This window comes from Triticum aestivum, chromosome 6A, assembly GCF_018294505.1.
Source record: "Triticum aestivum cultivar Chinese Spring chromosome 6A, IWGSC CS RefSeq v2.1, whole genome shotgun sequence".
NCBI lineage: Eukaryota > Viridiplantae > Streptophyta > Magnoliopsida > Poales > Poaceae > Triticum > Triticum aestivum.
In genome coordinates, this window is record NC_057809.1 from 493,880,309 (window position 1) to 493,891,470 (window position 11,162).

The 11,162-nt window shown below is 44.1% G+C and overlaps 1 protein-coding gene across 2 annotated transcripts; it reads left to right on the top strand.

The window, feature by feature from the left end:
* The first annotated feature begins 2,163 nt into the window (after positions 1–2,163).
* LOC123128069 (lysine-specific demethylase JMJ706) lies at positions 2,164–9,179 on the top strand. Of its 2 annotated transcripts, none has more exons than XM_044547979.1 (11): positions 2,164–2,454; positions 3,734–4,091; positions 5,003–5,159; positions 5,236–5,455; positions 5,757–5,810; positions 5,884–5,963; positions 6,065–6,342; positions 6,451–6,855; positions 6,935–7,278; positions 7,362–7,610; positions 8,296–9,179. In XM_044547979.1, the coding sequence occupies exons 2-11, from the start codon at positions 3,836–3,838 to the stop codon at positions 8,668–8,670; spliced, it is 2,418 nt and encodes an 805-aa protein (XP_044403914.1). In that variant the 5' UTR covers positions 2,164–2,454; positions 3,734–3,835; the 3' UTR covers positions 8,671–9,179. The 2 variants fall into 2 exon arrangements, with proteins under 2 accessions (XP_044403914.1, XP_044403915.1); XM_044547980.1 differs by having other exon boundaries at positions 8,271–8,566.
* Positions 9,180–11,162: the final 1,983 nt, after the last annotated feature.

Consider the following 11,162-nt stretch of genomic DNA (forward strand, 5'->3'; position numbering starts at 1 on the left):
GTCCAGTAATGCAATTTACATTTCCACTACTCAAAAAAAAAACTTATGCACACACTAGAATAAGGCAATGGGACAGACCGGTCCACCCGCCCGGACGTTTGAAACGGGTTTAAGATCCCAGTGATGTAATTTACTCCTACACGAAAAAACTCCGCGCACACAAGTGAGGCAACGGAGGGTCCGAGGCAGAAAAGCCATTGGCTGGCACCGCTGCGCTGGCGAAGACAGACGGATCCGTGACGACGGCCTGCAATCAGGCTGCTGCCAATGCATGGGTGCTTAGATGAGGTGCTAAGCACATTAAATAGCTTAGCAACTATACTCCCCAATGCATAGGTGCTTAGCTTATGGTTGCTAAGCTTGCTTCATTTAATGATTTAACAACTAAAGCTCTTCATGTACTCCCTCCGGTCCTTTTTTCTCTGTGTCTAAGAGCAAACTCGCATACCAAGACATGGGTCGCTGGCTGTTTTCTGGACGAGATTGCCCCTGTGGCCCTACGCGCATGAATGAGATCAGCTGGTGCTAATAAATGTGCATGCAACCTTGATTGGCTCTCCTTCCTCTCGCCTCGTTCCCAGCGCTGCATGCGGACTTCTATCTCTTTCTCCGGCGCTGCATGCGAGCCAGCAAAATTCCAGTTCCCTCCTAAACCGAGCAGGCCGCCATGGAGTAGTTCAAAAATTAGCTGCAAAAATTAGTTTGCCGCCACGGATTTGTAATTCCCGCCAAAACTAAGAGAACCACTCCATAAATCAAGTCCCATGAAGAGAGCAAACTGCACGCTTCTCCTCTGTCTTCCGCACTTCTCTTGTTCGCCACATGCATGCATGGAACATGGATCATCGTCCTACACGAGCGGCGTCCTCCGTGAGTGCATGCCCTTCCAACGCAAGCATCAGAGGACGATGTCCACTTCCTCTGCCTGTTGGCTGTTGTCCTTCGCTTCCACCTAGACGACGCCGTCTTTCTCCTCTTGGGCGCCCACCATGAGCACGCGGTCCTTCGCAAGCTTGCTGTCCACGGCGTGCACGCAGACTGCCGAGAGGACGCCACCGGCAGCGAGCATGCCGTTCTCGGTGTGCACGCCAACTACCGCGAGCACGCCATGGTCCGCAAGCTCGTCGTCCTATGCGCAAACGCCGCCGCCGTGAGGATGGCACCGGCCGCGAGCACGCCGTGGTCCGCAAGCTCGCCGTTCTCTGCGTGCACGCCGCCGCCGTGAGGATGCCATCGGCCGCGAGCATGCCGTTCTCTGCGTGCACGCCGCCGCCGTGAGGATGCCACCGGCCGTGAGCACGCCGTGGTCCGCAAGCTTGCCATCCTCTGCGTGCACGCCGCCGCCGTGAGGATGCCACCGGCCACGAGCACGCCGTGGTCCGCAAGCTCGCCGTCCTCTGCGTGCACGCTGCCGCCGTGAGGATGCCACCGGCCACGAGCACGCTGTGGTCCGCAAGCTGGCCGTCCTCTGCGTGCACGCCGCCACCGTGAGGATGCCACCGGCCGCGAGCACGCCATGGTCCGCAAGCTCGCCGTCCTCTGCGTGCACGCCGCCGCCGTGCGGATGCTACCAGCCAAGAGCACGCCATGGTCCGCAAGCTCGCCGTCCTCTGCGTGCACAATGCCCAAAGAAGTGGATCCATACAAAGATGAGATGAGGAGGTGAAGTGATAGGACGAAGAAGCACAGCGCCTGAAGAAGTGGAGGGGCAAAGTTGGAAAGAAGCGGTGAAAAAGCCTCACGCGCAGAGCATTGCGGGAAAAACGGGAAAAAGTTAAACGCAAACTAAATAGGACCGGAGGGAGTATTGGTGGGCTCCTTTTTTTAAATGTTTTGCCTAGGTTCACGCGCTTAGCATTGGTTCTTCCTGGGGTCACCACACTCATCTCTCTCCTTTTAAATAACTTGCCACATCAGATTTTTTGCCTACGTGGAAGGCTTAGCACCTGTATAAGGTGGAGCATTGGGAAGGGCCTCACAACGTTCGGTCGCAACCACCCCATCTATCAGAAAATTACATGACATATTTCTTTATATAATAAGTATAAGCACACACAAAATTCAACTCTAATCTATACAGATTAGCACCGTAATAAGCGCGGATTAGAGAAGCCCAAACGCAATAGAGACGCAGTACCGGCAGCTATCCCGTATTAATATCACCCGCACTTTTCCTTCCCTTCGTTTCCGCACCTCGCCTCCTGCCCCTCCTCCTACTCCTCCTACCCCTCGCCGCGTCTCGGAGGAGCGCCGCCGCGGTGCTCGGCGTCCTTAGCTCCGCCTCGGCCCGTGGCTGCCGCGCCCACGCCTCGCGCGGAACCAGGCTCGTGCCCCTCGGCGCCGCGGCGGTTCAGGGCAGTGGCGGGCTCGGATCCGAGCGCGGGGGATCCGGCAGGAGGCCCCGGAGGGGAATGTGGGTCCCGGCTTGAGGCTGTCGCGGGACGGGAGGCCACGGTGAGTGATTTCCGGGCTGTGAATTGCAAATCGGGGACCGGGGCGGGTGCGCTCCTGCGGTGCGGGTGGTTGGATTTGTTTCAGGGGCGGGCGTTCAAAAAATTCGGCTCGTCTTCGCTAGGTGAATTAGTGGGGTTCTTCGATCATTAGCTGTCATCACCTGGGCGCGCTTGCTCTGCTCTGCTCTGGCCCTTTTGATGTTGGCGATTTCCTGCTTTGGTTTGAGGCTGCGGAGACCACTTCTATCGTGTGGAGCGATGCACGTAGCCGTTGGATCATGTTTAACTGGGAGTGTAGTTGCGACGAGAGGCTAATTCCGCGGTTCCCACGACCAATCGTCTGGATTCCTTCTCGTAGCTGGAGCTGTTTGTGATAATTTTGGTTGTTCCAACAGTTTGATTAAACAGCGCTCGACTGCTGGTGGTTGTAGGCGATAATTCCACGATTTTATGCGCGGGCGCGTGATTTTAGATGTGTTTTGACTTTTGAGTAACCAAGTTCGTGAATACCTGCTTGTCGCGTAATATTCACCATTCTCTGAACGCACTGGGTTGATTTCGTACGGAATCGTTCTGTTTTCGAGAATTCTCTTGGTATATGTTGTGGCTGAACCATAGAGCTGAGTTTAAAATGGTAGAAGATTTCGTGTCATGTTTGATGTGTTTCCAAATTCTAACTGCTCCATAGTTTTGACCAGTTTTTCTGGGTGGGAAATATATTTGACCACCTGAGCTTGCTATTTTTGCGCTTGTTCCTGTTGTGAGTTTCTGCTCCACTAGTACGTGGTGGGAACTAATGACTATACCATGTGAATTCGCGGGCGACAACTCTAGATGCTTAATTTGACATCTTTAAATGAACAGATTCAGAAGTGTTTTCCTTATGAATTTGACCTGTGTGATTTGGTCTTAACTTTTTCATGGTTGTTTTATGATTGAGATGGCACTTAACTGTTGGATTCCTGGGTTCAACAGCAGGGTTTGACTTATTTGCACCCTACTACATGTGGTGTGTGTGAACAACCCAGTGAGATCGTGCCTTAAGGCATATAGAATGATCTGGAAAAGTAGCACACAATGACACAATTGACACGCACATGTTTAAATTTCTGCATGTAGCCTCCACTTTTCGATGTAATATTCCTTTTGCATGAGTTCGCTGGAGAAGAACCTTTAAATCCCGTCCACTTTGCTTTAGTTAGGCAGCTATTATTTAGTAATGTGAAGTATACACACAGTGTTCTAGTAGGATAAGTAGTCATATCTTTTTGTGTATACAGGTCGAGTGGAGGCGCATTTTATTGAGCTGGGGTATAAAGCATGGGTGCCGTCAGCCAGTAATCTCAGCATTTGTGGGCCAAGGGGTTGATGTCTTCAGGATAATGGCAGGGAAGGAGGAAGCTGCTCTGAAACCTGTATCATGTGGGGCAAGGTTACGTAGGAGTCGTGATGCATCAATAAGAGAGGAAGTGTCCATGAGGGACCCTTTCTTGAAGCACAGAGTGAAGAAGTTTGATCTATCTAGCCTAGATTGGATTGATCAGATTCCAGAATGCCCCGTGTTTTCTCCATCGGTGGAGGAGTTCGAGGATCCATTTGTTTATCTCAGTAAAATTGCCCCTGTTGCTGCAAAATATGGTATAAGTTCTTCTCTATGTTGCTCTGCGATTATTTTCTTCTCTTAAGGCAAGGGCATGACAAATATTATACAGACAGAGAATTAATGATTGCCAAATGTCATCTCATGAAATTTAATAAAGATTAATTTGCGCGGGGGTGCTAACAGTCCCTGCTACTTCAAAGTCGTATTAAGTGGCAAATATTCAAGTTTAGGGACCCACCAATATGGTTTTAAACTTTTAGACCTAAGTGATGCCATTGCACAAGTTTCGGAGCTTATGGTTTTTCTCTAATATAAAACTAAGCAATTGAAGTGGCTCTTTTGGGGTATTCTCTTTACATTTTTTTGGGAGTTTTGCCCCCCCCCCCCCCCCCCCTAGAAAAGAAAAGTTTACAGACTTCCATGCAGATTAAAGGTGGAGATTAGAAGATACCACTCCAATCAAAAAATATTAGATTGTTCTGATCTCTTGTTTGATGCATTGGGAGAATAGGGATTTTAATTAGTTTATTTGCGAGTTTTGTGTGCTTGCATGAAAGAGTTGACCATACACAAAACAAGTTTTTAGACCTAAGTGATTTCACTTCACTGCACAAGTTTAGGAGCTTCTAGTGCAATTTTCTCTAGTACAAAACAAATCCATTGAAATGGCTCTTTTGGCGTATTCTCTTCACCTTTTTTTGTTCTTTAATATTACATCCAAATCACGCTGCACCTCCAATTTAGCTTGTGTATGTTCATGATGACTGTAAATGTGAAATATATCATGATTATTTCTTAGTTTTGTGCTCTTGCATGAAATAGTTGACCACACACAAAAACAAGCATTGCCATAGCAAACCTTTTGGAACTAGTGAATGTCTTGAACCAAATCGTCTGTCATTTGTGCTTTTTCTTCAAATCGCTGAGAATATGTGTGCTTTGCCAGGTATATGCAAGATTGTTTCACCTATATGTGCTTCTGTACCTGTTGGCACTGTACTTATGAAGGAACAAGGTGGGCTGAAGTTTACTACCAGAGTGCAGCCTCTTCGTCTTGCTGAATGGTCCACGGATGACAAGTTTGCTTTCTTCATGAGCGGAAGGTCTGTTAATCTATTGACCTGCCCCAGAGCTGTGTTTGTCATGTACACTGCATAATTTATGAGTCTGTGTCAACAGAAAGTACACATTTCGAGATTTTGAGAAGATAGCAAATAAAGGATTTGTTCGAAGATACTCTAGTGCTGCCTGTCTTCCAGCAAGGTATATGGAGGAAGAATTTTGGCATGAAATAGCATTTGGCAAGATGGAATCCGTTGAGTATGCATGCGATATTGATGGTAGTGCATTCTCTTCTTCTCCTAATGACCAACTTGGGAGAAGCAAATGGAACTTGAAGGTACTTCTTTTATCTACCATATTTAGAAATATTTATGTGCTAACCTCACTTGGTAACACTTTATTTCGCATTTCTTTATTTTGTGAAGTTACGCAACGGCAACAGTATATGATTGCTTTGCATTTCCTTTTGCTGTATGAGTTGAGTGTAGCCTGGGGTTAGATAGTCGTCACACTTGCAATTATATGTTTTCTCAAGTTTACTTATCCTGATACATTAATATTTCAATCATTAAATGATCTTATCTGTTGCATGTGCTACATTTATTTATGGTATTAAAATATCTTGTGCTTTGATCCAGAAACTTTCTCGGTTGTCCAAATCAATCCTGCGCCTTCTCAGAACAGCAATTCCAGTGAGTATGCTGAATTGATGAATTCACATCCTTTGTTGTCGAGTACTAACTGTTTATTTTCGTCGATTTCCAGGGAGTAACTGACCCAATGCTGTATATCGGAATGCTCTTTAGTATGTTTGCCTGGCACGTGGAAGACCATTACTTGTACAGGTGCATGATTAGTAGTTTTGTCATGTTTCCACTTCCTACACTTTCCAGCATGGTGCAGACTGAACCTTCTGTTTATTCTAATCTGATTTAACACTTTGCAGCATTAACTATCATCACTGTGGTGCTTCAAAAACATGGTATGGGATCCCAGGAAAAGCTGCTCCAGATTTTGAGAAAGTGGTACGTGAGCATGTATATGATCATGAAATTTTATCAGGTGAAGGGGAAACTGCAGCATTTGATATCCTTTTGGGGAAGACAACAATGTTCCCTCCAAATATTCTGCTGCATCATCACGTTCCAGTTTATAGAGCTATACAGAAACCGGGAGAGTTTGTGATCACGTTTCCTCGAGCATATCATTCAGGTTTCAGCCATGGTGAGATTTTCTTGCAACTTTGTGCTGTAAGTAATCTTCCAGCATCCTCTAACATCTATCTCATTGGATAATTTATGAACACTGGGAAATGTTTGCAACCAATGTCAGGTTTTAACTGCGGCGAGGCAGTGAATTTCGCTGTTGGTGAATGGTTTCCTCTTGGAGCAATTGCTAGTCAACGTTATGCACTTCTAAAGAGGATACCATTACTGCCTTATGAGGAACTTCTTTGTAAAGAGGCAGCACTTATTGATCATGAATTTTCTACATCTAATTATAAAGATTTGACAACATCAACTGGAGATACGCACATTCAGCATTGTATGAAAGTCCCTTTTGTGCAGTTGATGCGGCTCCAGCATTGTGTCCGTTGGTCACTTATGAAAATGGGTGCTCGCACGCACTATAAAGCAGATATTGATGCCACAGTTCTCTGTAGCATATGTAAACGTGACTGCTATGTAGCTCATGTTATGTGTAACTGCAGAGTTGATGCAATTTGCCTTTGTCATGGTAAGAACTTTTTTACATTAAGTGCAGATATCAACCTTTCTTGAGGCATCTTTTTTACTTGTTTACCTGTTTTTTGAAGAGGAAGAGATTAGGAAGTGCCCTTGCAGCCATGATCGTGCTGTATTTGTGAGAAAAGACATTATTGAGTTGGAGACACTGTCAAAAAAGTTCGAAGAGGAAAATGGAATAGTCGATGCTGTCAGAAAGCAAATGTCTCGTGGCTCTAGCTCACATTCTTATTTCAACCGCATTAATCACAATGCTGAATACTTCCCATACTGCAAGATTCACATACATGCACCACCTGAAGTTCATAGCATTTCAGAGACACGTGTTTTTGGATATGATCTGAACAAGCCATATCCTGATGCATCAACAATAACATTTTGTTTCGGACCCCATGAGTATTCTACACAAAGTGATGTAAGGCTCAGTCCTGTATTTCTTTATGTTGCTGTACTGTATTGCGGCAACTAAAATATGTTCATATTACTTTATATTTGTAGGAGTGCACAAGTACTAACAGAAGGATCTTCTCTAGCTCTTGTCCTGAGAATGGATTTACTCCTCAAACTACAATCATTAATGCATACCCTTCGTCTGCACCTGATCAAACATGCTCTTCTGAAAAATTGGCTGCAGAAGACGCTGATGATTCTGATTGTGAGATATTTAGGGTGAAGAGAAGGTCTGGCATAACTCCTGAGAGGAGGCATACAGAAGATTCAACCATAACAACTTTCACTGGGAATCAGGTACAGATATTTTTGTGACGCCACTCATGTATATTTCTTCCCTCTGCATTTATATTTATATATTGATTATGTCACTAGTATGTTTGCACTATAACTAAAGTAACACTAGAAACTAATGGTGACTTGGTGAGAGGTTAATCTCAGAGGATTTGTCAGTGTCTAAAATGTGTAGAGTGGTGTTATTTTGGACTTAATTTGCAGTGTACATGGAGCCCTTTTGCTGTCTATATCTTATTCAGTTGCGATAGTCTTGCTGGAATCCTCAGTTCATCACTGTTCTATATATGTTTGATTATTCTTATATAATTAACATTTTACACCAACTGTTTATTCTATTTCACCTTCACAGGATAGTAAGGTGCTGTACGAATTGGGCAATCAAAACTATGACCTTATTTCCATAAATGGGCCTAAGTACTTAGCTTCAATCCAGCATGTACTAAAATGTTTACTGAACCTCAAAGAGTAAATTATGATTTGCATTCCACAACTTATAATCATTGCATAAATCTGAAGGGACATGGTAATAAGGGTATTTGTTCTTGATTTGTAACTAGATCTAGTTAGTGAACGGCAAGTTCATTTCATGGATTGATTGCACATTTTTTACCCAGAATATCCAATATTTACCTTCACATTGACTGCTTTATCTCTACTAAGGGCATCTCCCTGTTACGAACTCCAGGTATTAAAACGGTTGAAGAAAATCCATGCAGATGACAGACAACAACAGAAGTTAGTGGAAGTATCCTGTGGCACAATTGATCCTGTCCATACCCATCATTCTAGACATTGTCTTGACTTTATTTCTGGAAATGGAGATGACTCAGTACATCCAACCAAATTGAAGATGTTACATCAACTACATGCAAATATCATGGAGGATGAATTTGCTTCCAGCCAAAAACATAATGGCTGCAACTACCTATCTCCATCTGTAGAGCTTGGGCCAAAGCGCTTGAAAATTCTTGGCCCATCATTTCCCAGAGGGAATCATGAGCTGGAAATCTCTTGTAGATCCCAGGAGGACAGTGACTTGGCTAGTCACCATGCTCGATGAAGTATAACAAGGCAACTGGTGCTAACACCACATATGTTAACAAACATCAGTCTTAACTTCTGGAAGCTGACAACTCCTTCGAGCCAAGGTTTCCAGTTTGTTGGTAGGCCAGTCGGTGATGGATGGTTCAGAAGCAATTCTTTCCGCAGGCCTCCAATAGAGGCACTGTCGTGGCTGGATTCTTGATTGCATTTGCCAGGTTACCTTTGTGGTAGGGGACCTGAAAAGAGTAGGCAGGCAGTTTCTGATGTTCTTTAGTTGTACATCTTCACTTATCTCCTTTTTTCTAGGCTTTCCACTGTAAAGAGGTTAGTCTATAACTTTTACAGTTTCTTTCATTCTTTTTCCACAGACACACATGTACCTAGAATGGTTAAATAGATGCAAATATGAAATTACTGTATATCTCCTGACAAGCCATTCTACTTTCTACTTGTCTTCACACTTTGTGTAATCTCTCGTCATCAAGGCCATCAAACTTCTTATTCTTATGTCATTATTGTTCCCAATATTTTTTGTCTCCAGTGTGTTTATAACATGAAAAGCAATGAATTGATTGATGCTGACAGGAAATTAATATCAAAGAGGTGCATTTGTTTCCAGATGTGTTAATAACTTGATGCTGACTAGAAATCACTAGCATAACTACTTGTTATGTTTCATATGCAACAAAGTAGATTCTTTGTGATAATGTATATTGAAGCCCAAATGCTCGAATCAATCGTGTTTTATTGAAAGTGGGTGTAACAGAAGGAATAAAGATGAACAATTCAGTCACAAATGATAGTTGTTAGATCCCCATCTACTAAATTCTGGCATATAAGATTTACTTTCTCCTTTAACTGCGTGGAAATACAACATTTGCTTAGCCAATGATAGTTGGTTTTGAAGTAGTGGTTGGTTAGCCAAGTAGGTAATTTGACTAATTGTCTGGTGAGTGGCTTCTATTTGTGGAAGTAAAGTTATCTTTGCAAATTCCTAGCAAGACTCCAGGTAGTCCAGGACTCCAGGGAGAGTGGCGTGCTGTTTCTTGTCTTTATGCTTTATGCAAATTAGGTATCATCCGGTTTACATATGGTATAGTAAATTATGCTGTGACGGTGGGACACACAAAATAGCCCAGTGCACTGGTTACATACTTTCACTCACCCTGCCGCCATCATTTCACTCCACCTGTTGAGTTTCTGAAAACACACTGAAAGCCTAGAAGAACCATTAGCAGGACAGTTTGGCATGGTTTTTCACGGCTATTATGGCTTTGCATTGGCAAAGAGTCCATTCCTCCATGGAAAGTTGATGATGGGTTCCAGATGAAAGATTTGCGATCTTTTTCTAACCTTTTCAATTCTCTTTTCATTCTTTTGTGTATGTTCTCAAAGAAAAAATACATGCCATCAAATCATAGCATGTCTTTAAAGACAAGTTAAAAAGAAGGATTCTCTTTGCTGCCACTCTTTGGTGTCCATGATGATTAACTAGCGAGTGCTGGGTGCTGACTGAAGCTTTGTCAATACCCAATACTGCACTTGTGCCCACCTCTTCTGTTTTCAATTCGGCTACCAAGTCAGTCGTCCCAATGATGAAGATCCAGTTTCCTAACTTGCAAGTGCTCAGCCTTGAGGCGAAGGTACGCTTCATATAAAATGTTAGTGCGCATAAACTATAAAGTTCCTTTAGATTCATGTCGTCCCTTATCAGTGAGTCTTATTCAAAGATAAATATTCTGCGTCCTAATGAGGAAAAGACCATTGGTTCCAACCTCCAACTTGTTATGTCGCCTAATTCAAGAAAATAATCTTCTGGTAGGAATCCATCTATTGCCTTGATGTCTGCCCATCAGACACTCCTGAAAGACATTCTCATCTGCCCAATTAGGTTGAAAATTCGATCATATGGTCCCCGCCATACAGTTGATAGTTGATACTATGGTCGTAGTCTAAGGTCCTTTAGGAAAGAGTACTGCCTGTTATCTCGTCATGCATGTTCTTATTTTTCAACATGCTAATAAGTAATGTCTCATGCTACGCATGCTGACATGGTTCTGTGTCCGGCGTTAGCTTGCATGTGGTGTCTGAAAGCCGGAGTAGAGTGAGCCTGTTGAGTCAAATCTTGGCTTCCCACAGTTTCCCCTTGCATGCACATCAAGCTCAGTTTATGTTCATGCCTGGAGTGCCTCCATGGGGACACCAGCTGCTTCGTCCCGATCTATCTAGTCCTGTGTAGTCTCGCCATAGGGTCCATGGCCATACCATGCAATGCAGACAATGTTCACTGGTTTTTTGTACCATGGTGAGTAAATTGTTGTTGGATGGCTCTCTGCCTCTGCCTTGCCACGAATGGCTCTCAAAATCCTCAACAGGATGTGACCACACTCTGTGCGGGGACAAAGCATTAAAGGCCACAGAGTTCAAGGTCTCCATGTCTAATGCCATGACCTAACATGCTCACTGCTCTTGCATTTCAAGCAGTAGCGACATACTAGTGGAATCAGG

Coding starts and splice junctions, on each gene's coding strand:
- LOC123128069 (XM_044547979.1), top strand. CDS start 3,836: ATGGCAGGGAAGGAGGAAGCTGCTCTGAAACCTGTATCATGTGGGGCA. Junction 4,092..5,002: donor CCCTGTTGCTGCAAAATATG/GTATAAGTTCTT, acceptor GTGCTTTGCCAG/GTATATGCAAGATTGTTTCA. Junction 5,964..6,064: donor GAAGACCATTACTTGTACAG/GTGCATGATTAG, acceptor AACACTTTGCAG/CATTAACTATCATCACTGTG.